This window comes from Saccopteryx bilineata, chromosome 5 (assembly GCF_036850765.1).
Source record: "Saccopteryx bilineata isolate mSacBil1 chromosome 5, mSacBil1_pri_phased_curated, whole genome shotgun sequence".
NCBI lineage: Eukaryota > Metazoa > Chordata > Mammalia > Chiroptera > Emballonuridae > Saccopteryx > Saccopteryx bilineata.
This window is the reverse complement of record NC_089494.1, coordinates 35,444,002-35,470,028: the sequence shown is the minus strand read 5'-3', so window position 1 is coordinate 35,470,028 and position 26,027 is coordinate 35,444,002. Positions and strand designations below refer to the sequence as shown.

The following is a 26,027-nucleotide window of genomic DNA, read 5'->3' as shown; positions in this document are numbered from 1 at the left end:
TTCACTGTAAGATATTTTTCCCCGCCGAGAAGGAAGGAAGGGGCTGTAGCCTCAAAGTGTGGAATAGCAAGGCTTTATTTAGGACAGCGCATCCCACCCGACGAGGTCCTCTGGTCCCGGGGACAGAGGCTAGAGGAATCGCACGGATTAAACCACGTGAGGGATATTTAAAGGGGTCCTCCAGGGTGGGCGAGCTAATATGACGTGGTGAAATCTCACTGGCTGACGGACAGTTGCTCTTTTCCCAAGGACCTCTGGGAAGTTTCTTTTGGGGCACTTGGTTGTGGGTGGCCCTAGCTGAAGTTCCCAGGTCTGAGTGCCTCACGTGGCCTTCCCCCATTATCCACCGATCTTACATTCCGATCTTTTTGTGTTAATTAGGGGCACCGCTTATTCGTCTGACTACTTCCTGCTAATTAGGGGCATCGTGGGGAGGGGGAGATTGGCAGGTGGTGGTTTTGAGGGGTGTCAGGAGGAACATCTGTTTGGCCGTGAGTTGAGAAACTTCACGGATGCGGTCCTGTAAGGATTTAAAAAAAAAAAAAAAGAGGAGTAATAGGGGGATCTGCAGGGTCCAGCCTTTTGATGAGCCGGAGATGGGTAGAGTCCAGTGGTTCCAACTGCGAAGTGCTCCTGCATGGAGGCAAGATTGAGGCAAAACTATGCCAGGAGTGGTGTATGAAGGTGGAAAAGCTGCATGTCAGGAGTGGTGTGCAAAGAGGAAAAGAAGGGGGGCTCCCATCCATTCCCATAACCGAGACCTGTGAGGGAATTAGAGGTCTAGAGTGTGAAGGCAAAACAGAGAAGGTAGCCCCCGTGTCCACAAGAAATGAGATGGACTTACCCACTAGTTGCAGCATACCCTGGGTTCTCCGGGTCCAGGCCGTGTCCCAGGAGTTTGAATGATGCGCCCACCTGGCTGGCTCATCCTCCACATAGAGGTGTTGAGGAAAAAACCTGTTGCCCAAAGGAGCAATCACTCTGCCAGTGACCGGGCTGCTTGCAGTTAGGGCAGAGCTCAGCGGGCAGCCGTAGGCAGGGGCCCTGTTGGGCACAGTGGTCCTACTTGCCACACTTAAAGCAAGCTCCTGGTGGGAATTTTCTTTGCGGCCCAGACTTGGGTCGGGCACCTCCTGTGCCTTGCCCCTGTTGCTCTGCCAGCCTCAGGGCTGCCACAAGAGTCTGGGTTTGGAGCGTTACCTTCTGCTGCATGCGGGCCTGGCGAACAGCCTTGGCCTGTTTCTACTAGTTGGACCATTAAAAACTTTAAATGACATGTTTACAGGTTCCGGATAGGGGTTTAGGGATTGAGAATAAGAGGAGGGGGGCTCGTGGGAAGCCCAGTACCCAGATTCTGCCAGAAACACTGGAGCTAGAGGCAGGACAGGGCCAGAACTTTTTGCAAGACAATTGGGGTTGGGCGTCCTGCAAACCGGTGTAAGGGCCAATGGCAGGCTGAGAATGGCCTGACGGAGGAGGGACTTAAGAACACAGTGGAGAAGGGAGGGGCCCTTGCCAGCAGGGGAGGAGAAAGAGAGACTGGTATTTGCAAGTGAATGAGAAACAGGATCCTGCGAAGGGAGGGGGCTTTCTGGAGGGAAGAGACTCGAGTGGAAGAGGTCCGCAGAGGTACCAGAGAGGGTCCCAAGAGAGGGGCACCCCTGGGGGATCATGCAGGAGGGGGAGAGAGTTGGGGGTTCACGGAGAAGGAAAGATTAGGAGCAGAGGTTTTTAGGTGAGGTTTCTCTGGCCAAAAAAAAAAGGCCTGCACGTAGAACAGGCGGCACAGAGATTAAGGACGGCACATAAATAACAAGAAGCCCTGTATATAAGGGATCTCCAATCAGTTCCCAGCTTTTTTGGCGATAGTTAAATTGGTGAGGGTGTTAAAACTGAAAGTCCCTTCAGGAGGCTACCTGGTCTGATTATCCACTGGGTTCTGTGGCCTGGCCACAGCGGAGAAGAACAGTTTCCTCTTCTTTAGGGAGGGAGAGATTTCGGATAAGGCAATTCCTGAGTGTTTTTGGATTAGGTTAGATGTCTGTGCCCCCATGGCCGCCCTCAGTCCTCAGAGAGGTCAGAGATGAGAATTGGCATCCCACAACTCAAGCTCTGGCCTCAGACAGATAGGGAAAGTGGATGTGCTCGGGCACATCTCCACAGGCACACACGCACTCGGACGGAAAGAGGTCCCTGACGCAGTTGCAGTTTTGGACAGGGAGTCTCGGTGGAAAGAACTGAGGGGAGGCTAGAGGCCGGGGATTTACCACACTGTGCGCCGAAGTGGGTGGAAAGTCGGAGGTCCTGGTTCTTTCTCGGAGGGGAAGGAAAGAGGAGCGGTCCTTGCGGACTTCAACTCCTCCCAGGTTTCAGCATCAAAATGTAAGATATTATTCCCCACCGAGAAGGAAGGAAGGGGCCATAGCCACGAAGTGTGGAACAGCAAAGGCTTTATATAGTACAGCACATCCTGCCCGACGAGGCCCTCTGGTCCTGGGGGACAGAGGCCAGAGGAGTCGCACAGATTAAACCACTTGAGGGATATTTAAAGGGGTCCTCTAGGGTGGGTGGGCTAATATGATGTAGTGAAATCTCACTGGCTGACAGACACTCTTTTCCCAAGGACCTCTGGGAAGTTTCTTTTGGCGTGCTTGGTTGTGGGCGGCCCTAGCCAAAGTTCCCAGGTCTGAGTTCCTCACATGGCCTTCCCCCATTATCCACCGATCTTACACTCACCACAAAAAATAAAATTAAAAAGGTGATTATGTGATGGAGTAGAGATATTAACTAATGCAATGGTAGTAATTGTTTTGCGATCTATAAGTGTATCAAATCAATACCTTAACTTACAAAATGAGATAGATAGACGGATAGATAGATAGATAATACATGCACTAGAGAAAGTGACAGAGAAAGAGAGAAAGCTATGTTTTTAACACAATCAATGAATAGTTAGAGGAAAACTTAAAAGAATTGTTGAGGAATGTGCACAAGATCGAAAGGCTTTACACAGCCTGAAAGCCCTGCCCGACCTGGTCCTCGCCCATCCCTGGCCATCTCACCCTCTAGAACAGTGGTTCTCAACCTTTCTAATGTCGTGACCCCGCAATACAGTTCCTCATGTTGCGGTGACCCCAAACCAAAAAATAATTTTGGTGGCTACTTCTATGATTCGGAATGTAAATACGTGATATGCATTATGTATTCTCATTGCTTTAGGCAACCCCTGAGTTTTGGTCCTTTGACCCACTGGGGTCGCGACCCACAAGTTGAGAACCGCTGCTCTAGAATCCTCACCCTCTCCCTCCCTCCTTCCTCACTTCTAGCCACTCTTTCTCCATCTGTGCCTTGCTCCTCATTCATGCTGGTCCCTTTGCCTAAAATGCCTTTTCCCTTACCTCTCACTCATGTCTTCTCACATCAGGTCTCAGTATACCTATGTAAAGGTTCATATCCCTGTCATACTATTTTATAGTTTTTATGACAATGTATAAGTATATATTTGTGTGATCATTTGATCAACATGTATATTTCTTTCTAGTGTATAAGTTACAGGAAGTTTGGTGTCTTGTCACACAATAGGCATTCAAAATAAAAAAAAATATATTTATCCACTGAATGGATTTTGAAAAAGAGAAAACAGAAAAGAGAGGAATAACTTAGACTTGAAGAAGTTACAGTTTTTTAATATGGAGACTAGGAAAACTTAGAACCATAAAATGTAAGAATAGAAGAAAACCAGAGGAATCTTGAGTTACATATATACAAATACATATTGTATTAGAATCCTCAGTAAAATCTACATAGTTAGCATTTATGAGTGTTAAGATTCAAACCCAGCTTTTTGATCTGTAGTGTCAGAACCTCTACAAGTCATATACCCATAGCTTGTACTGTTTTCTCATTATAATCTGAATACTCTTATACACAGTTCTATACTGCTCACAAAAATGAGGGGATATTTTATTGCTTCATATGATAAAATATCCCCACATTTTTGTGAGCAGTATATATGGAGAAGACTACTGATTTTCTAACAGACTTAAGAAAGAGACTATCCTGCTTAATTAAATGTTCGAGTCAGTAGAGTCACATCACATATATCATACTCATATGCCATGAATCTGATTGCAATAAACTGCAGATAGCTCTCAAACTCAACTGGTCATAAATCACCACTGATGTAAACATGTGAACATGTGCAGCACTTTCGTGATCATCATTTTGATACCCCTTCCCTTTGCACCATGCAGTAGTACTCTCGTATTTGTCAGTAACAGCCACAGTAATCCCCTTGGCAAAAAGCTGGGGAAGCCAGCTTTTGTAAAAATAGATAGCGCACCCTATAGTAATTGCAAGTTCTCTGAGATAAAAATCAATTCACTCTGTTAAGCCAGATGAAAGAATACATGCTCAGTTTGTCTAAGAAATATGTATGTCATTAAAAACTGCATATCAGCCTAATCTATTGAAACCCTTCGCTCTCATCTATGTATTTACTTGACTGTGTTTTAAAAGTTTGGTGTTCACAAGAGTGGGAACATTTACTGTAATGGCTAAGACTGCTATTTCAAAAATATATACAACGCCCCACATTTTTATTATCTTTATAAACAGTAATGGAGTTTCACAACACTCTGTGTGAACCTCGAGATGACTGTTTCCACTGCGCAGATAAGAAAAGCTGAGGCATGAGGCTATTTCTGCGTGTTTTCCAAAGATAAACCCCCCTGGACCAGTGGCGAGGAGAGCCTGAGACAGAAAACATCTGTGTCCTCACTGAAACCACATCTCGTGTGCATCTGGAGTCTGAGGGGAGGGCAGACGGCTAAACCAGAGTTAGCTCTTCACACTCGCTCTTCCAGTCCCAACAAGGGGATCCTTGTGAGAAACGTGTACACAATCAAGGGGGCATGAAGGTGATTCTCAGGATGAATTTTTACTGTTCTGAAACGCCTTGCCTATACTTGATGGCAAGCAGATAGACTAGTTGGCTTCTCAAAGTCTTTCTAACAGTTATAATTCATCCAGTGAGAAATTCATGGATGAAAAATATTTAAAGTGTGTACTTTCCTTTCTTTTCCTTTACAGATCTATGCCGTTCGATCAGTTGTTCCCAACAAAAGCAATAATGAAATAGTCCTGGTGCTACAGCAGTTTGATTTTAATGTAGACAAAGCAGTGCAGGCCTTCGTGGATGGTAAGTATACATGACCCCTGAACTAGAAGATGTTACAATTAAACAGTCCACGTATTTCTGCATGTTTTTCCTTAAATGCATTAAATACCAATTCATTACTAACACTCATAAAAATATGCATCTTTAAAAACACATGTACATACTCAATAAGAACACAATGTGTGTTTTTTATCATTAAAAAAATACTGTAGATATTTTCTAATATTTTCTCAAGTATGCTGTTGATTCCATTGTCTATCAATCTTTAAACTTGTGATTAAACATGTCCTTTATTTGATGGTGTCCTTGTGCAGGGAGGATAAGGTACCTACCTCATTCCTGATGTGGAAAGTCTTCTCGTCAATCAGCATGATTTTACTTGGCTTTATGACCGGGATCCTTGAATTTGATGCTTTTGTATCTGAGATGACTGGTTTATTCTTTAATATCATTACATTTTGGTTTTGAGTTTGCCTAATGAATCATTCATCTTGTCTACTTCAAGAAACTTTTGGCTTAAAAAACTTTTTTTTTGTTTTATTTTTCAGACAGCCCATTACCAGTGATATGATGGACTCTCAAGTCTCAAAATGTTTTTATCTTATACATGTGTACTGCTTTAGATTTCCTGTAAACTATGGGGAAACTCTCTTCTCCCAGTCAAATGAAATGTTTTGTTTATGAACGAAGGTCTCATACCTGTCCTTGGTTATCATAATGCTTTGTGTCCTGGTATTAGTTTCAATTTTGTAAATATGGAGTAGCTATACCTAATCTGATAAGTCAGGTCAGGGAAGACTTCTCAAACACTTCTCCATTATATCCTGTTTGTACTTTATTTGTTAAGGACAGTCTGACTTACTTATTTTATTCTCGGAGCAGAGTGATCTTCCTAAGTTTCTACAAGTATTATTGCATTTCAGGCAAGGTCTTGGAACCCGCCAACATGCTCCCATTCTGATGTCGCAGCCAAGGCGTGCAGTCCTAATTGCATTTCAAAATAATTACCATTCAAAATAGACCTGCAAGTAGACCCACAGTGTATAGCTTTTCTATTTTTCACGATTCATGGATAGCAGACATAGAATCTTCAGTCATTAAAAAAAAAAAAAGAGTAGAGAGTGCAGTATTTATTAATCCAATGTTACAGCATTCAGTGCATTTTGTCTCAAGAAAAAAAAATGTAACTATGCACATCCTGGCTCAGATAAACTCTTCAGGTTTCACTTGCCAACATTGCTCACATGAAAAAAGTGCTTCAGGAAAGGAAAAAGGTTTTTATAAACCCCATCCCTCCCCGCCCTCACTTGGATGGAAGCCCCGCAATGAAATTTTATTACAAAGTGACCCTGATGAAATGCGCAGAAGTTCAGTAACTGAGACACTGTCATCAATCCGTTGGTATTTAAATAGAGCACCTTGCTTGTCCTTGACATGTTCACCTTGTCCGTGTTGAGGTCTCATAAAAAAAAATAATAATAATAATAAACACCATTGATTGCTGAGAAAACTTGTGGCATTTTGGTTGGGAATCAATCAGACAACTTGTTTAAAAACCACTGAGAATCAAAAATATTTGTTAGGAATCACTTACATGGCATATTAAAAGCACTATTTCCAAGTGTCTTAAAAAACTCCAAGCAGTTTCGGTATAATTAAGATTTAATAATAACAGTTTCAAAAGTCTTATTAAACATGGGTATTTCTTCTTCAGAATTATTCTCTAAAAGCTCATTTTTTAAAAATTTGCAAATAGAATTTATGTCAAAATATGAAAGCAGAGGAACAATTGAATTTTGCAACTGAAAGCAGGAAGCAACTCATCTCCTGATTAAAAAGGGCAGAATTTTCACATTTTTTTAAATTTAAATTTTATTTAGAAAACTGAAGTTTGGCTGTAAATAAGCGCTACCCTAATGATTATTAGCCACTGGCATTACTTAGCAAGAAACCTAATGAAAGTGACTTCCTAAAGTTCTTCAAAAGGAAAATACTGTGAAGCATTAATTCTCTGGGAAAATTGGAGACAGACCAGGCAGTTAATAAAAAGTCTGAATTATAGCTTACTTTTAAGTGCAGCCTTATTATTTCAAGTACATGTGACTCAAAAAGCCTAAGAGAGGCACTGAATTGGAAACTTTGAATAAATAGGAATAATTAGCCCATCTAAATATTAGTCAAAGCAATATGGCCTCTGCTTATCCAACAGTGACGGCAGACTCAGTAATTAGGACCTACTAATTCTGTTATAAAGACCAGACTGAAGTTTATCTTTGTTTGGCCAACCCACTCATTATAGAGAACTGTTAGTATAATGAGAATGCTCATATTATTAAAAAAATGCATTTAAAAGCTACTATTTTAGTAGTATCTATTTATTTGGAAAAAATTATGTACTTATTATCAGTAAGTTATGGTTGAAATTACCGCAGCACAATGTGACCTGTGGTGGCACAATGGATGCTGGGATCCCTGGTTTGAAACCCTGAGGTCACCAACTTGAGTGCTTGGTTGCTGGCCTGAAGTCCAAGGTCGCTGGCTTGAGTAAGGGGTCACTGGCTCAGCTCAAGACCCCAGTCAAGGCACAGATGAGAAGCAATCATTGAACAACTAAGGTGCTACAACTACGTATTGATGCTTCTCATCTCTCTCCTTCCGTTCTCTCCTTTCCTATCTCTCTCTTTCTATGTCTCTCTAATATCAATTTTAAAAAATTACCTCAGCACAGTTGGAATGAGTAAAAGAACTTTGTTAGAATAAGTGGAAATATTTACTGTGGCTGACCAATGGTAAAACACTTCTTTAAAACATTGAATAACATGTCAGATCCAACTTTTCCTCTGAGTCTGCGCAGTTCCACATGAATGGCATTGACAGAACCTGTGACTCAGTTGTCATTTGATGAACTCTTTTTGTTTCAAAGTGGATGCCATGGGAAGACCACATCCACCATCGCTTTCCAATGATGGGAGCAAAACTAACATAGGATAATCTGTCCTCCTTGTTACCCTACAAGTTGTGATCATAAGGAACAGAGGCAGAATAAAGAGCAGGAGAGGCCAAAGAGCCGTGATTCACACGGTTAAATAATATTCAAAATCCCATGTTTGCTCTGGAAGATTATAGGTAGTTTGATTCATATATCAAACAGAGCAATTTTAATTTTACTTATGGCAATGAAACTATCAGAAACTTTGTAAAATATATTTCATTTTCTCTAAGAAAACATAATGATAAAAAAAATAAGCTTCATGTAGTAAGGCTTAATATTTTGATAAAACCAAGATCATGCAGTGAATTAAATGAAAATCTAGAAGTAAAACATGAAACTGGCATTTTTATTAAGGTAGGATGTATCAAAACAAATGAAAAAGCCAAGGAAAAAATTGCTACCAAGATGGAAAGACCAAGATGAATTTTGTGTGGTGTTTTATTATGTGAATACACATAAAAGATTCTTTGTCTTTGTCTAGGCAGTGCAATTCAAGTTCTAAAAGAATGGAATATGACAGGAAAAAAGAAGGTAAGATTAATATTGATTGTAAATTAGTAACATCTTCAATCAAAACTTTTATAGTTGTTAACATTTTAACAAGCCCGCAAATTTTATGCTTCTTGCAAATATGTTAACATGTACACCCAGAAAGCTTCCAAATTCCTGACTCTCTCCAATTACCAGCCACCCTCACTGCTAATGCCATTGTCTTCTGCTCAGTGTTTTTAACTACCAGGTGTGCTTTAGAAGTCCTGGAGTTTTTCTAAGTATTAAGGGGAGCCTAGTCTGAGAATTCAAAGGAGTCAAGACATTAACTTGCCTGAACATATCCTGTAGCACAAAGGAAATAGTTAGGGTGTGTTTTAAAGATACTTGGAAAAGTTCAAAATATATTTTCACATGTTTTTTAAACTGAAAGAATCTGTCCAAAACTGCACTGTTACTTTTTTTTTTTTTTTGCTGAGTTTTAAGCTAGATTTCTTTTTAAATAAAAGAAGAAAAAAAGAAAATATTGATACTTTAACATCATAGTAAGGGATCTATTTTTCCTTCTTGAGAACCCTGGCAGACTCCTCCTTGAAAGCAGAGGGAAAATTTCATCTGCCCCTTTCACATGAGTTTGCTTTCTTACCTGGTCACCAAGAGTGACTTGTGGACACACGGGAAATGTGTGCGGGCGCGCGCGCGCTGGCCCTCGGAGTCCAGCGCCTTCCTGCTGTTGGGAGCATGCGCGTGAGCTGCAAGGCGGCTCCTTCCTTGTTCCTGGCCTGTGACCTGTTCCAGGGCTTTCACGGAAAGTCTGCTCTTGTTAAAGTGCCATCCTGCCCATTGCCACTGTTCGCCAGCTGGGCCCGTGTTCTGGGTACCCCAGGACATAATACCCCAATCTCTCCTTCTCCAGGAGGGAAGATCATAGGCCGGGAAAACAGATTGTAAACAAAACAAACAAACAAGCAGCATTACTTTCATAAACCCCAGGATTACTGGAATTATTTGTCCCCCCTTTTTCTCTTCCTAGTTTCATGTAGAATAGGAAGAACTGGGATTTTCTTTCCCCTAGTCTTTGTGTGCCACCATCTCTGCTTATCTTGAATCATAGCTTCTCAGGCTTTTTGTGTGAGATGAAGATGATTCACAAGTGATTGAAAGGCAGTATTTACACTTACATGGAGAAATTTCAGGAGTGTGCTTTGGGTATGAATTTCTCTGATGTGAAGAAAGGAGCAGACAGCAGCTGCAGACCCAACTCATTACCGAGTCTTCCTCTTAGCGGTTCAGTGGGAAAATGTCTCCCCACCCCAGTGCGCATGGGGTCTGTGTGGGCATAGGTGCCGAGGCCTTTCCCGCCACCCAGCCAATGAATGGACCTCTCACCTCTCTAGAGGGGCACTTACTCAGGGGCGTGGGCGTGGTTTCAAAGGAAAAGAAGGAGTAAGGAGGAGAATTCAGAAAAGAAAGATGTTTCTGTTTATTTCTTCTCCAAATGTGTTGAACAAAGCCAGGCTGATGTTCAGCTGGTACCCACTGATGTAGCCGGCGCACAGGGTGTGTCCTGATGGGTCACCTGTTTCGATTGGCTGAGGCCTGTACCATACTGAATGTTAACACCAAATATCCCCCTGGTGCCAAACCAAAATCAGTAAAGCATACAACATAATTAGGAAAAACAGCTTCATTTCCTCTGTATTGTTATGTATATTGACCATTAGGACATTTTAGGAGAGGAACAATAAAAGTCTGTTATATTGTAATAATTCAGGTCTAAAAAATTTCAGTTGTCTTACAGGCAAGGTAGTGAAGCTTTGTAACGCCATTCATGTAGCTGCTGAGCGGTCCAGGGATCCTGCTGCGTAACCCAGACCCAGACGGAGGCCTGTCAGTGTGGCCTACCTTTGTGGCAGTGTCTGCTCCAGCTGAAATGCTCTGGGGGTGGTTTTGGGCCTCGTGGCTGCCTGGACAGTGGCAGCAGTCTGGGGCTCTTCTGGCTGGTTGGTCCTATTTCATAGACCCCATGTGGATTTGGGGCCTGCCTTTTACATCCTCATTTTGTAAGGACTTGCTTGCCTTTTTCATATGAATCCTTCCCTCCGTCTCCCCTCCTCCCCAGAGGATCAGAACCATAGTGTCCTGCTTGCCCTCCCCATCACCTCTTTAAGAAACGAGAGCTGCCCTCCAGTGACTTGGTAGCTGAGTTCTAGTTCTTTCAGGGTGTGATCACAAGATTTTACTCTATTGTCACTTGTGTAGTGCCTTGATTTGCTCAAATAATAAGTCAGTATTTAAGCCATTCTCCACGGGTTTTTTCCTTTTGGAGGAACCTTTTTGTTCACTAAGTTTATGAAGTAAAAGTTTATAAAACTTATTATAAGAAAAAAGATATTTACTTACATAAAGTTGGGTGGTTAATAAAGATGCAGGTATCTCCACCCATTCTCTTAGATGATCCAGGAAACTATATACATTTTTTTTTTTTTTTCATTTTTCTGAAGCTGGAAACAGGGAGAGACAGTCAGACAGACTCCCGCATGCGCCCGACCGGGATCCACCCGGTACGCCCACCAGGGGGCGACGCTCTGCCCACCAGGGGGCGATGCTCTGCCCATCCTGGGCGTCGCCATGTTGCGACCCTCCTGGGTGTCGCCATATTGCGACCAGAGCCACTCTAGCGCCTGGGGCAGAGGCCACAGAGCCATCCCCAGCGCCCGGGCCATCTTTTGCTCCAATGGAGCCTTGGCTGCGGGAGGGGAAGAGAGAGACAGAGAGGAAGGCGCGGCGGAGGGGTGGAGAAGCAAATGGGCGCTTCTCCTATGTGCCCTGGCCGGGAAACTATATACATTTAATAAATAATAATACAAGAATAAAATCCGGGTTTCATATACTCACAACCGTACACCTACTTTGCCCCACCGTGTGTGTGTGTGTGTGTGTGTGTGTGTGTGTGTGTGTTTCTGTGTGTTTGCGCGTGTATAAAGCTTATTTTGGTCTCTCAGTTTCATCTTATATTTCAAGGGCCTGAGCTAAATAACATTATCTTCTTGTTTATTTCTTATTCTAGAACAATAAAAGAAAAAGAAGCAAGTCCAAGCAGCATCAAGGCAACAAAGACGCTAAGGACAAGGCAGAGAGGCCCGAAGCAGGGTCCCTGCAGCCGCCGCCGCCACAGGTGCAGAACGGCCACATGAACGGCTGCGAGAAGGACAGCTCGTCCCCTGATTCTGCCGGTGAAAAACCAGTCCTTATCCCTCGTGAGAAAAAGATCTCAATACTCGAGGAACCTTCAAAGGCCCTTCGTGGGGTCTCAGGTCAGTGCTTTTTCAGTAAAGCTGCTTGGGAAGACATAGGCGGAAGGAAGGCACCGGACACCTGCTGGCTCAGTCATCACCACTGCAGACACTGTGGGAAGGGAAAGGCTGTTTCTCAGCGCACAGATTCAGTCCGTCTTCCTGCAGGGTGGCGGGGCCAGGCGGGGTGCAACAGGGCCGAGGAAGAAATGCTCAGCCTAGCCCTGCACTAACGAAGTCAAAGGATTATTTTTTTTCTTAAAAACACGGTTCTTGTCTGTATTAGAATAATTGGGAAATGGAAATTCCAAGTTTAAAGAAATTCTTTCTAGACACCTTTGCTGGGATAAAGGAGGGATAATTAGCGACAAAAGAAAATGTTATTAAAGGGTAGTATTTTATATTATGTTGATGGAATATGATCTTTCCAGGATGTTAGAATCTGGAATGTTCATTATTTGGGCCATAGCTGTACATTATCTACAAAGACTACTTTTTAATCAACTGTGTGACCTTGGGTGCATCATTTCACCTCTGCAGTCCCTGTCCTTCCTGTAAAATAAGGAAATTGTACTGTACTGGAATGTACTAGATCTGTGTCCTCAACACTGTCTCACCCAATACTCCACTTTTTACAACAAATCCTAAAATAAAGTTCATAGGTAATACAGTCTACTTAGAAACAGAATTTCCATGAAGTGAAAAATTCAAGAAATCAGGAACAACTAAAATAGGAGGCCTAATAAAATGGCCAGATGTTTATACCCGCTTCCAGTGAATTACTTTGCACTTAAAAAGAGTAAGACATGGCTGGATATGTGGACACTGTTTCTCCATATTTGACATGTGAATTAAGACCGAACATGTCTATTTCTATGTAGACATGGAAGTAAATGCAGCTGCTCTAAATGCAGAATGACCCAGGCTGTCAGCTCCAATACCCTGACTGCTGGTGTGGTTGGGCACGTGATTTCCTAACTGCTGAAATCCTCTTGGTGAAATTCTATCATAAAGTACGATCTTTTCCCAATTTACACAGCAGCTGAATTCTGGGAATCCAAGTAAATCCTGGAGTTCCATAGGAAACAGTACCAAATACCTGGGGTTTCTATGTGAAGTGCCTGGAAGGACGTGAGAAAGTTCAGAACACAGGGCAATTCTTTGTCGTGTGGGATTCCTGGGATTGTAAGTCATTTAGAATCCTGCCCTTGCCTGACCAGGCGGTGGCACAGTGGATAGAGCGTCAGACTGGGATGCGGAAGACCCAGGTTCGAGACCCCGAGGTCGCCAGCTTGAGCGTGGGCTCATCTGGTTTGAGCAAAATTTCACCAGCTTGGACCCAAGGTCGCTGGCTCCAGCAAGGGGTTACTCGGTCTGCTGAAGGCCCGCGGTCAAGGCACATATGAGAAAGCAATCAATGAACAACTAAGGTGTAGCAATGCACAACGAAAAAACTAATGATTGATGCTTCTCATCTCTTCGTTCCTGTCTGTCTGTCCCTGTCTATCCCTCACTCTGACTCTCTCTCTGTCTCTGTAAAAAAAATAAAAATAATTAAAAAAATAAAAATTAAAATAAAAAAAAAAAGAATCCTGCCCTCCCCTTCCACCCACACCGTTTTGATAAAATTTAAAATGCCCCATCAGTTTTTCAGAATGCCTCCTAAGAGTGGTAGACCCCTCGGTGAAAACTACTACACTAGATGATTCCCAAAGTCCTTCTAGTTAAAAAATCCTGAGTTTATTGAATCAGCGGCTTTTTCATCTCTTCTTACAGGCAAAGCAGTGTGCTGGATGCCACAGTAGGTTTAGAGGAGGATGTGGTATTTTTGAGGCCCTGAGGGAATCACGTTCTGACCTCCTTAAGGAGAAGGCTGTGCATACACTGGTGAATTGATGGTTTGGGGAAGAGGCGTGCCACATCTGACTGAGTGACTTCGTGGGAGCAGTGGGTGCGGCAGGACTGATAGACTTGAGGTATCAGAGTTGGAGAGTTAGGACTCAGGAGAGAGAACCTGATTCAAAACCCACCCTCTATGTTATGAGGCAGAGCTACCATCTGATAAACCAAAATGAATAAGATGGGGCCCTGCCTAGGAAGAGTTCAGTCAAGCAGAAGAGACAGGTGCAAACTATAACGTCACGTGGTGGCACATACCACTTCAGGGATGCAGTGAGGCAGCATTAAAAAGCTGACACACTAGAAAGTTTTTAGACGGCTCACAAAGCACTGATTTTCTTCGGTAAACACATTACCTAACAATTCTGTTAATAGGGCCGTGATTCGGGTACTCCTTCCTACACAATGATTTCTTAACACCAAACAAACAGTAACAAAAACAACCTATTTCCACTTAGAATTTGGATTTTCCAGTAGTTTTGTAATCTAGTTTTTACGAGGCTTACCATTTTGAGATTGTTTTTGATTTATAGTCAGGGCAGGAAAAAGAAATTAAATGATCAAGTGGCAGATTCCCAACTTTGCTTGTTATTGCTTTCACATGAATTACTTTCAAAATCTAATTACTCAAGTTGCTGTTTTGATATCAATCATAGACTAAAAGCCTAGCACATATATATTTGTTCATTTACTGATAATTTATACCTTCTCCCTAAAACAATTTCAGTAACTCTATCAAGTATATGACATTAGAGCAAATGCAATATTGAAGAGCTTCACTTCACAGTAGGTAGCCGCCTTGAAAGTTAAGTACCCACTGGTGGAGCTCTCTGTTCAAGGGGGCTCTTGTGCACTCTACCATGAAACTTTTATGAAGAATTCTTTCATGCACAAAAAACCACCCCAGGATCCCCCCCAATTTTATAAGTTTAATGTGAAGGCATTGGGATATGTCAGCATTATTTTTTAATGTTATTGGTTCATTGCAAATCTATGCTTCATGTAAATTTTTTTGTTAAACAATGAATGATGGTAATAGAAGGTTACAAGATGTTTTTGCAAAAGGAAGAGACTCCTCCTGGTGGGCCATTAATTTCATTAGTAACTCATTTATTAAGATCCTGCATTTTTAAATGAGTTTGTAATTAGTTAGTGTTTCTTCCCCAAAATAAGGACCTTTATTGGGAGGTTCATGCCAAAACTGTCAGATGACTTTAAAATGCTTGTTCAATCTGTTGGCTATTGACCAATATAACACAGACCTCTGACCGATATTTCTCACATGTTAGGACAGGTCTTAGACATTCTGCCCCTTTTTTTCAGTAACCCACTGGAACTAGATAAGATGGGATTTATCTTTTAATCCCATCTCCTCATTTTATAGCTCAGGAAACCGAGCCCCCGCCCCAAGTTAAGAAACTGAGAAGATAGCCCACGCCCCTGGGGTGACCCTCTTTAGTCTGCAAAAGCCAGACCCAAATCCATATATTTTTACACATGCATTAGAGACTTATCATTAAAGTCAGGGCCTTCCTAACTCCTAAACGCTACATAATTGAAAAATTATACTGTGTGTTCTCCACCGAAAGTCAAGTCTCCTTCCGTCACCATGTATCCCTCTCTCCGTCTTCTGTCTCCCCCACCTCCGCTGCTCTACCTTTCGTAACCCCCATACTGTTGTCTTTGTTTATCAGATTACTTTTCTTTGCTGAATCCCGTCACCTTTTCCACCCAGCACCCCAACCCCGTTCCCCTCTAACAGCTCTCTGTTCTCTGTATCTATGAGCCCGCTTCTATTTTGTTTGCTAGTTTGTTTTGTTTATTAGATTCCACATACAGGTGAAGTCATACAGTGCTTGTCTTTCTCTGACTGTCTTATCTCACTTAGCATAATGTTCTCCAGGGCCACCCGTGCCGTCACAAAGCAAACGATGATGGAAGGGACCTTGACTTGGTGGTAAACACACAAAACAACATACAGATAACATATAATAGAATTGTGCACTTTAGACCTATATAATTTTGTTAACCAGTGTCACTTCAATAAGTAAGAAAAACTAGGGGGGGAAAGTAATCATAACAAAGCCGTGTAATGGTATTTTGTACTTGAGCGGATCCAAAGTATAAGCCTAAAAGAAATCTCCAGCCAGCTAGTGGTAAGCAGCTGTCAAGCTTCCCGTTAATGAAACTGGCTCAAGAAAGCCAACCCTGGGTACCCAGCCGGGCAGCAGGCCGTGAACATGTGCAATTCCTGTTTTATCTTTTTATAACACCTTGACAGTCAAGATCTCTCTTTTTGAAAGTTTTAAACAGAATCATTTTCTGGTAGGGGAAAAGTTAGCTTTAAGATATATGCGGGGCCCTGGCCAGTTGGCTCAGCAGTAGAGCATCAGCCTGGTGTGTGGAAGTCCCAGGTTCGATTCCCGGCCAAGGCACACAGGAGAAGCACCCATCTGCTTCTCCACCCCTCCCCCTCTCCTTCCTCTCTGTCTCTCTCTTCCCCTCCTGCAGCCAAGGCTCCACTGGAGCAAAGATGGCCTGGGCGCTGAGGATGGCTCTGTGGCCTCTGCCCCAGGCGCTAGAGTGGCTCTGGTCGCAACAGAGCGATGCCCCAGATGGGCAGAGCATTGCCCCCTGGTGGGCATGCTGGGTGGATCCTGGTCGGGGGCATGCAGGAGTCTGTCTGAATGCCTCCCCGCTTCTAACTTCAGAAAAATTAAAAAACTATATACAAAAAAAAAAAGATATATGCGGGTGGTTCAGGGGTGTCAGTGTGACTTCCCAACATGAAAAATAAGCACCCAAAGCATCGTCCTTTCAGGCTGTAAATAGAGCGCTGTCTAGTGGGATATGCTGTATCTCAGCATATCGCTTAGAGGTCTGGGAGTTTGATTCAAACTTTTTTCAAAATTATTTCTTTTAACCTTGGCGTAGTTTTTCTGGATTTCAGAATTTTTAATAACAGCTCAAGTGAGATCTTTTATATAATCCAATGATGATTGTCCTGCATCCAAGTACAAAGTCAACGGTAGATCAAGATTTATTCTCATCACAAGTAATCCCAAGGATCATTTTTATCTCTAAGCCCCATCTGAAGGTTAAAAGCACATTATGCTCTTAGGGTCCAATTTTCCCAAATGTTCCTGCTGCTATATTTTTCTTAAGGTTCCAATTGCCCAAATGTGTAGGTGCTTATCACCCCGCCGGTCAGAATAAGAATCCAGATTCCTGTGCTTTCTCCCACTGGCTGTGATTCCCATTGAATAGGAAAGTTGCGGGGTTGTGGGCCACCAACTGGCTCCAGCGAGGTGAACTTTGGAGCAGGGCTTTTCTTGTCTTCAGCTCCCCTTCGGCCCCCTCACCTTGTAAGGCACCTTAGGGAGCCAGCTCTTCTGTGCCCTGTTACTTGTCTCAAACAGAAGGCCCTGTGCTGTGTTTGCCGACGTCCACAGAGCGGACCTCACTGGCTCGCTTTACCTTAGGCATGGGGTTCTATGTTTCTGCATGGCCCGGGCACAGAGCCCCTCTCTCGTTCTCCAAGTGAACTCAACCAAATAGAGAGGAAAGGTCCTGGTACTTTAGAATGTGGTCTGATTGTCCCTTATGTGGGCTTCTTGTAAACAAAACAAGATGAAGAAACCACCTGACACTCTTTCACAGTATTTTCATTCTATGAGTTTCCCTGCAGAATTCCCAGCAGATTCTTTAGGCTGCCGTATTATCTCCCCCGCTTCTCTGAGCCCTGCATTGGACCAGGGGACTAGGGGAGATAAAAAAAAAAGAGAAAGCAGCTCACCTAGAACTTGACATCTTAAAGCCAAATGTGTGTGTTCCAGGATTGCAACAGCGCCAGCTTTCAGATGGAAACAATGTAACAGTGTAGCTAGGAGCCAGGGCTTTAGTGTTAGATGTGTTTGGTTTCGAATCTTGGCCGCCTCACTTACTGGGTGTGTCACCCTGGACAGGTTAACCCCTCTGTGTCTCGGTGTCCTAACTTATAAACTAACTCCACTTGACAAGATTTTAGTGCACAGTAACTGAGATACATAAAGGGATTAGCACAGCTTCTGGCACACAGTCAACCCTCAAATGATTTATTTATCTATGGAGTAAATATTTTAAAGCATCTAACGTGTGCCAGGAATTTTTCTAAAAGAAGTAAACAAGTCAACAGTTTTTGCCCTCCTTGAGTTTATGATCTTTTGGGGGGATGAGGAGAAGAGATAGATGTATGATAAAGTAGAATCAACTAAGTTACCAAGATAATTATAGATTGTAGTAAATGTTGTGAAGGCAGCAAGTAGGAGAGAGACTGGGGCAGGGGTTTCGGCTTATGTGCAGCAACTTCAGATAAGGCCACAATGTGACAAGAGTGAGAAGAGGGGACATTTAAGCTGAGACACAAATGCGTCAATTCAGGTTCTCTGACACCAGGCCGTGGTGGTCCAAACAGTCGATGTTTTATTTAAACCTTAATTAAGTACTGTAGCTGAAGCCCCTGTAGGGATATAATCATAGATTTTTTTACTCCTATTTTTAAATTAAAGATAGAATGCTTTATTAATATATACAGCTGACATTAAGTACTATTATGTACACATGCATTTTGAAAGTTTATATTTTAAAGCACATAAGCCTATTTATCATTGTCACTCCTTAATTATTATTCTAGCATCTAAGTGGTTGGTGTTAACTCTTGTTTACAGTTGAGTGTGATTCATTCTCAACCTCAGCTTCCAGCAGCAGTGTGTCTGGGGAAGCTGTAGGTTGCATTTTCAGTGACTTAGACCTCTGTTTCCTTTCCTTGTGAATGATAAAGCAGAAAGAAACAGAGATAGGATGTAGTGACATGAGGGCACAAGAAATATAAAACCCTTCGGCATTTTCCTGCCACCTGGGGGAAGTGAAAATAGAGCCTCTTCCCTTCTCTTTCTCGTTTGAAACCTACTTTTGCTGCAAGCCTACAGCAAAAACACAAAGCTACTCGTCTCTGAATAGCTGGCGCCCTCCTAACGTCCCCTTCCCGCCCACACCTGTACCTTGTTACGGTGATTTCAGTTACAAACAGACTATATTATATTGAATGAATGCCCTCCTCGCAAAGAACAGAAGGCCAAAAACAATTTTTTTTGAACAAAGATTTAAATGGTTCTATCAAAATGCAATAAGAATTTTTCCCTTTTGCAGGGAAATAAATCAATGACACCAAGTTAACATGCCTACCTTCTGTCATTGACAGCTTCAATGCATTGGCTTTGTTATCTATTATCTTTTAATATAAATAAACTTATAGAGGTATTAATTACATATGAGACCTTTTAAAGACAATATAAATAAAACTAAAAGATTTGTTTCCAATAAGGGAATTACAGCTTCATGCCCACTGAGCTAAGTAAGTTTCACAGGACTTGAATAAAATAATAGTCTATTTATATTTGATAAAGATGTTAGGAAAAGGCAGAACTGACTGACATTATTTCTTCTAAATAAACCTATCTGTTTTGGTCTCTGTTCCAAAGTTATTGGTGCCTCTGAATATCTGTTAATTACCCTGTCATGTAGTGAAAGAAGAATGATGAGCATGCAATCAAGGTGAAAAATAATTATACTGTGAAAAGAGTTTTCTTGGGTCTTCATCATAGACCTTTATCCTGTAACACCGCAAGAGAATTAACTTAGTTATTGTTCTCCATTTCTTCACCTCTCTCTCAACCCACTTATTATGGCTTACAGTCCCATCACTCCAAAGGAATTGGACCACTAAGTTTACCATTGGCTCCATGTATTGCAGTGTTTTTCAACCCCCAGGCTGGTCAACACTGACATATTGAATATAGCAGACATTTTTCCTTTCTTTTTAAATTAGAAAGGTCTTTATTTTTCTGATGCAGAGTTTGGAGTTTGGAACTGGTTTTGTGGTTACATGGTCCTCAAGGATCTACACTCTTTACATTTCTTTTTTTTTTTGCTCCACTAAAATGTAGGCTTTCATAGGCAAAGTGCCTCATAGTTACGAATGTTACTGGAACTCCTGCAAACACATCAGCTTTTCCAGGCAGGAGGTAGGAAGCAAGGGAGGTGAAAACAGGTGCATTTTTCTAGCTGAATTAGCCTTCGTTAAGAAGCCTCCCTAGCAGACACTTTTCAATTTTTACTTTACCTTTTCCTTTTAGCAACATTCAACATTATTGACCACTTTATCCTTAACCACTCTATTTTTTCCCTTTGGTTTCTATGACAGGACACTCTCTTTATTTTCCCCTCCATCTCTATTTCTTCTCTGTTTCCTTTGAGAGTCATTCTTCTCTACCTGGCTGTTAATTGTTGAACCTTGTCAATGCTTGGTTGGTTCCAAGTCCTTTCTTACATAAAGCTATACTCTCCTCTTGGATCATCTCAACGATGCTTGATATTTTCACTTTGACATTTCAAAGCACTTCAACATGCTCAAAATGAACTCATGATCTCTCTTCCCAGTTAAATTTTTTTTAACATTCCTTATCTTACTGTACTCTCTTTCTAATTGTGCAAGTCAGAAGTATGAGAATTAATTATGACACCTTCCTGTCTCTCACCCTCTATTTCCAATTAATATCCAAGTCCTATTGATTTTCATTTTCAAATATTCCTAGAATTCATCCATTTCTCACTGCCTCTGCCTTCCAGCAAGACCACCATCCTCTCTCGCCTGCTACAGTAGTCCACTCGTTAATCTTCTAGCACAGTGGTTCTCAAACTTTTTGAAGTCAGGCACATTTAAAATCCTAAAACTAATTGTAGGCACAATACATACAAATTTCTGAGATATATGTTACGATAATTAAGGAAAAAATTATAAAGCCCAAGCATGCTTTTATGGTAAACAAAATAAATACGACAAAATTAAATTTATTCTGACATTAAAAAACATTTTTATGTTACATTTTTTGAATTATGCTTTTTATAATTCGTAAAAAAGGGGTTACAAAATAAAAAAAAAAAACAAAAAAGTTATCTACATATGTGTGTGTGTGTGTGTGTGTGTGTGTACATACAGTCTTAGTAAGATTTAGTAAATTCAGCGGGTCCCAGTGCGAATGTGTTAAGTTTTTTCATTCTTGTGTTTATGAGAAACATGAGCCTGATGTGTCCTAGTGATTTCTTCAATGTTTGGGCATATATTTGAAAGGCAAACTCTCATTTCCTCATCAATACATTGAAGAATTCCTCTGTTTTTACTCTTAATTGTGTTGAGGATAGGAAATCCTAATTCACATAAATAGAATGTTGAAAATTGTAGTAAAATGTTCAAAGCTTTTGTAGATATTGCTACATATTCTTCTTTTATAGAAATCCAAAAGGCTTCAAGAGACAATTCCTTATGTTTAATCATCAATCCAAAACCCCCACCATACATACCATCTTAACTTTACCCCAAACAAAGGATAGAAGAAACTTGCCTCCAGTCTTTCCAGGGAACATTGGGGGGGGGGGGTAGTGTAAACAATCCAGCACCACAGCTTAACAGCCTTTTGCAACCTAATCAGGCAAGTGAGGTAGGGGGTTGGGCAGACTGTCAGCCTATAGCCAATTCCCCACACCTCTGTCCCCCCAAAATCTAAACTCCAAAAACCCTGTTGGTTTTTTGGTCCCCAACAGGCACATATTTCTCTGGAATACCATAGGGCGCACCTGGAAATCTGCTAGGGCGCACCAGTGCACCCTGGTGCATGCTTTGAGAACCAGTGTCTTAGCATATACTCTTGTTCCCCTCATTCTCTATCCTATAATCTTCTCATAACAAAAATGAGCTCTCAAGATAAAAACCAGAAGTCTTACCCAGCATAGTCTGGGCCCTGTGTTCTGCTCCAGCCACGTTTTATGGAATGCTCTCCTCTTACTCTCTCTACTCAAGCCAGACTGGCCTCCCTTCAATCCCTCATACTGACCACATGTATCAGTCAGATTCAAGTCAGGAGACAGAAGCCACACTGATTATTTGAAGGGAGGAAATGTAATATGAAGAACTGCTAACTAAAACAGTACAAGGTAGTTAACTACTAAAAAGGGGTAAGTACAATTCTAATGGGTCTAGACTTGGCAAGAAAGAAGTTACTATCTCCAGAAAGATGACACAACTAAGGGACTTGGACTGGGAGAGTCTCCCAAGCCAAGACTGAGATTCTGACCTCATTCAAGAAGGTGTGTGGCTACCAGAGAAACATGCAGCCTTGGGGGTGGGGAGAGCAGACGAGCAAACAAAATTTGTCACAGGGCACGGACTGAGTTGTTTTGTAGATGAGACCCACATTGCCAGAGGGTGTAGAGAGACTAGAACTGCTCAAAGCTGCTGATTGTGGGAGAGGCCGGGAACATGGCATGAGGGTGTTGGAGCACCTCCTCCTGGCTACTGGTTCCTGTGATGAATACTAGTAATAATGAAGGACCAGAGTGTATTCTTGTCATTATAGCCTTGCAAGATCACTTTATTGCCCTCTACTGACAAAGCTGACATTCTGCTAGCTGAGCAAAGAGAATTGTTTACAGGGTCCAGCTTCAGCTTCACAAAGTGGGGCAAGGAAGGGTGAATTTGATAACTGGCACACAGTGCTTTCCCCTGCCTCACACGCTGTCTCTGCCTGGAATTCGCTTCCTCTTCATCTGATTAGCTCATTGATTTTAAGTGAGCCTAGGTATTTTTCCTTGGGGAATTCTTTCTTGCTATCCCTAGGTCAAAGATGCTAATTACAGATTGCAGAATACTATGTCATTTTCTTTCATAACATTTATCACAGTTGTAATTCTACATTTGTTTGTGGAGTTGTTTGATTTATGTTAGACTGCAAGTTCTAGAAAGATAGGGACCATAGATATCTTTGATCATTCTTGCAGTTGTGGTGCCTAGAACTGGACGTAATAGGCACTCAAACAAGTCTTTTCATGGCTTCTATTGAATTATTAGTGATAAAATATGTAGAGAAGTGTGGGTTAATTTTTTTAAGTCTATGCTGCTTTTTAAAGGTCATTATGGATTTTGTATTTCTGGTTTTAAAAGGAATTTATACCAGTTGAAGAAGTTTGGAAAATGCAGTAAGTCTTAAGGAAAAATAATAATCTTACTTCCCAGAAACAACCACTGTTAAATTTTATTTCAGAAATTTTAATGCACAGATATATATTTAGATCCTTTTTTTTTTTTTTTTTTTGCATTTTTCCAAAGCTAGAAACGGGGAGAGACAGTCAGACAGACTCCCGCATGCGCCCGACTGGGATCCACCCGGCATGCCCACCAGGGGAAGAAGCTCTGCCCACCAGGGGGCGATGCTCTGCCCCTCCGGGGCGTCGCTCTGTCGCGACCAGAGCCACTCCAGCACCCGGGGCAGAGGCCAAGGAGCCATCCCCAGCACCCGGGCCATTCTTGCTCCAATGGAGCCTCGGCTGCGGGAGGGGAAGAGAGAGACAGAGAGGAAGGAGAGGGGGAGGGGTGGAGAAGCAGATGGGCGCTTCTCCTGTGTGCCTGGCCAGGAATCGAACCCGGGACTTCTGCACACCAGGCTGATGCTCCACCACTGAGCCAACCGGCCAGGGCCCTAGATACTTATTTTTTTCAAATACCATATTATAGAAGGTGAAGTTTTGTATTCTTTTTACTTAACATGAGATTATAAACATTTCCTCGTATCATTGTGCTCTTTAAAGTCATGATTTCAATGGCTGCATTGTATTTTTATGAGTTTGCCATTTTTCTTTTAATTATTTCTAAACTTTTGTTCGTGTAGATTGTCTCCATTTGTTTGCTGTTATAAACAATGCTTTTCTGAACATTCCTGTATCTAAATCTTTATGAACAGTTATGATCATTTCCTTGGCACATTTTTCTAGAAGTGAAATTATTGTATTCAAAGGGTATGGATTTTTTTAAGTTCTTGTGTGTCTGTCTAGAAAGATTGTTCTAATTTCATTGCTTTTATTTGTAAAACTGATTCATGGGAAGATGAAACATAGTTAAATGTTTAATTTCCATTTACATTTATTCTTTTGTTAATATTTAAGAATTCTAAGGTCAATGATCAAAGAACCACCAAAATATTATCAGTTATCATAAAGCACTCATATTTACTTAAATACTTTTAACGGAATGGTAACATGCTTTAAGTAACACAGACATTAGGAATTTTAGCTTTATAACAACAAATTATACTTTATCAATTTTTTAGGTAAAATTATACAATACTAAGTCAGTTGTTATCAGATGATGTGCTTTACTGAAATTATGTTTATAGGAAACTATGAAACCATCTTAACTCAATGGATTAAAATAATTATTTTAGAATTACTTTATCTTTAATATATTTCTTAAAGTTAGATTTGAATTCTATCTATACTTCTCTCAGTCTACTTATAAGTACATAAAGCTTTCACTAAAAAGTAAAAACTAAATGGAAAATGTAGTTACAGAAACTTTGAAATCTGAACACATACATGGCTGTACATATATTATGAAAATCATTGAATCCAAGTTCATATATTTCTCCCAAGAGGAAAATTTGTTTTCTTTGGTGCTGTTAGCAAAAAACGACCACCACAGTTTCTGTTTTACTGTGAAAAATAAATCACGTTAAGGACAAATTAAATATGTAAGTTGATACCAAGATTTAGTAACTGGAAAATTGAAAGTCCTCAGTATTGAAGACTTAATTGTGAGAACAATTGCATGCATTACAGCTGAGTGTAAATGGGTATCGATTGGAAACAATTCAGTGATGCATATCAGTAACTTAAGAAAAAGAAAGGCATGAATTTATATATTCTTCATCGCAAACTCATTGAAATTTTGAATGTAGAAATCTACAATAATGAAGAAAAAGAAAAGAAGAGCCTCAATTAATAGAAGAGGGAATAGTAGGTGGAAGAGGATTGTCAGATAAAGTAGAGGACACTCTCACATAGAATTACAATGGAGGGAGCTTTGGCAGGGAGGTGGATGACTGCCTATTGGAAAAATGAAAAAGCTCTGGATTTAAGTCAGCAGATAGAATGGAGGGCTAGCTTAAGAAGAGAGGTATAAAATGGGAATTAACTGAAGGTATTTTAAGAAACAGTTCACAGCTCTGGCTGGATCGTTCTGTTGGTGAGGGGGCCATCCTGATACGCAAAGATTGTGGGTTCAGTCCTCCATCAGGGCACATAGTGGACCAGATCAGTGTTTCTGTCTTTCTCTCTCCCTTCCTCTCTCTGAAATTAATAAATTAAAAAACTTTTTAAAGAAATAGTTTATTATCCACGTACCGTCTCATATTCCAGCTCATTCTATAAAATCCCTAATATTTACCTTCAAGGCACAAAAAAAAAAGCAAAAGAAGGCAGTGGAGTGTGATCTAGTACTTTAATGACCTATTACAACAAAGTTAAACTATTTGGAAGAATATAACGAAGTTAAACATTTCTCAGTCTGTCATACACAATGTTCAATGCCTATTTAAAAAAATTACTAGCCATGGAAAGAAGCAAGAAAATGTGACCTATGATGAAGAGAAAAATTACTTATTAGAAGCAAATCCACAGATAATCCAGATATTTGTGTCAGCAGGCAAGGATTATACATATGCTAAAAAAAATTACAGAAATGAAAAAGGTGGATATAAAGGGTGAAGAGAAGGAGAATTTTAGGAGAAATAAAAAATAATGAAATGGAAACCTTAAAACTAAAAAATACACTATCTGAAAAAAAAATTTAAAGTCATCAGATGTACTTGACAGTAATTAGGACAATAGAAGAAGAAAGGATCATTGAACTTGAGGACAGGTCAAAAGAAATTATCATCTGAAAAATAGAGAAAAAGATTTTTAAAAAATAGAGAAATGGGAACAATTGAATAGTTCTCAACTCATTTAATGAGACCAACATAACCTTATCAAAACCTGACAAAGTCATTAAAAGAAAAGTTACAAGATAATATTGATCATGAATAAAGAAGCAAAATTCGCAACAAAATATTAGCAAATTGAAGTAAGTGGCACACACACACACAATAATACACCATGACCAAGTGTGCTTTCTCTCAAGAATACAACATTGGCTTAACATTTAAAAACCAGCCTATGTGGTTTACTATATTAGCAAAATAAAGAGAACAACAATATGATTATCTGAAGTTTCGAAAGCAAAGTCCAATCACTTGGCAAAATAAAA

The 26,027-nt window shown here is 41.0% G+C and overlaps 1 protein-coding gene across 6 annotated transcripts in view; it reads left to right on the top strand.

The window, feature by feature from the left end:
- SPATS2L (spermatogenesis associated serine rich 2 like) overlaps window positions 1–26,027 on the top strand; it is a 179,857-nt gene that overhangs the window by 111,891 nt on the left and 41,939 nt on the right. For all 6 annotated transcript variants that reach the window (XM_066280796.1, XM_066280800.1, XM_066280799.1 and 3 more), the window contains 3 exons: window positions 5,092–5,200; window positions 8,653–8,702; window positions 11,731–11,977. In XM_066280796.1, coding sequence (XP_066136893.1) covers window positions 5,092–5,200; window positions 8,653–8,702; window positions 11,731–11,977 — 406 coding nt within the window. The remainder of the gene's footprint in view (window positions 1–5,091; window positions 5,201–8,652; window positions 8,703–11,730; window positions 11,978–26,027) is intronic.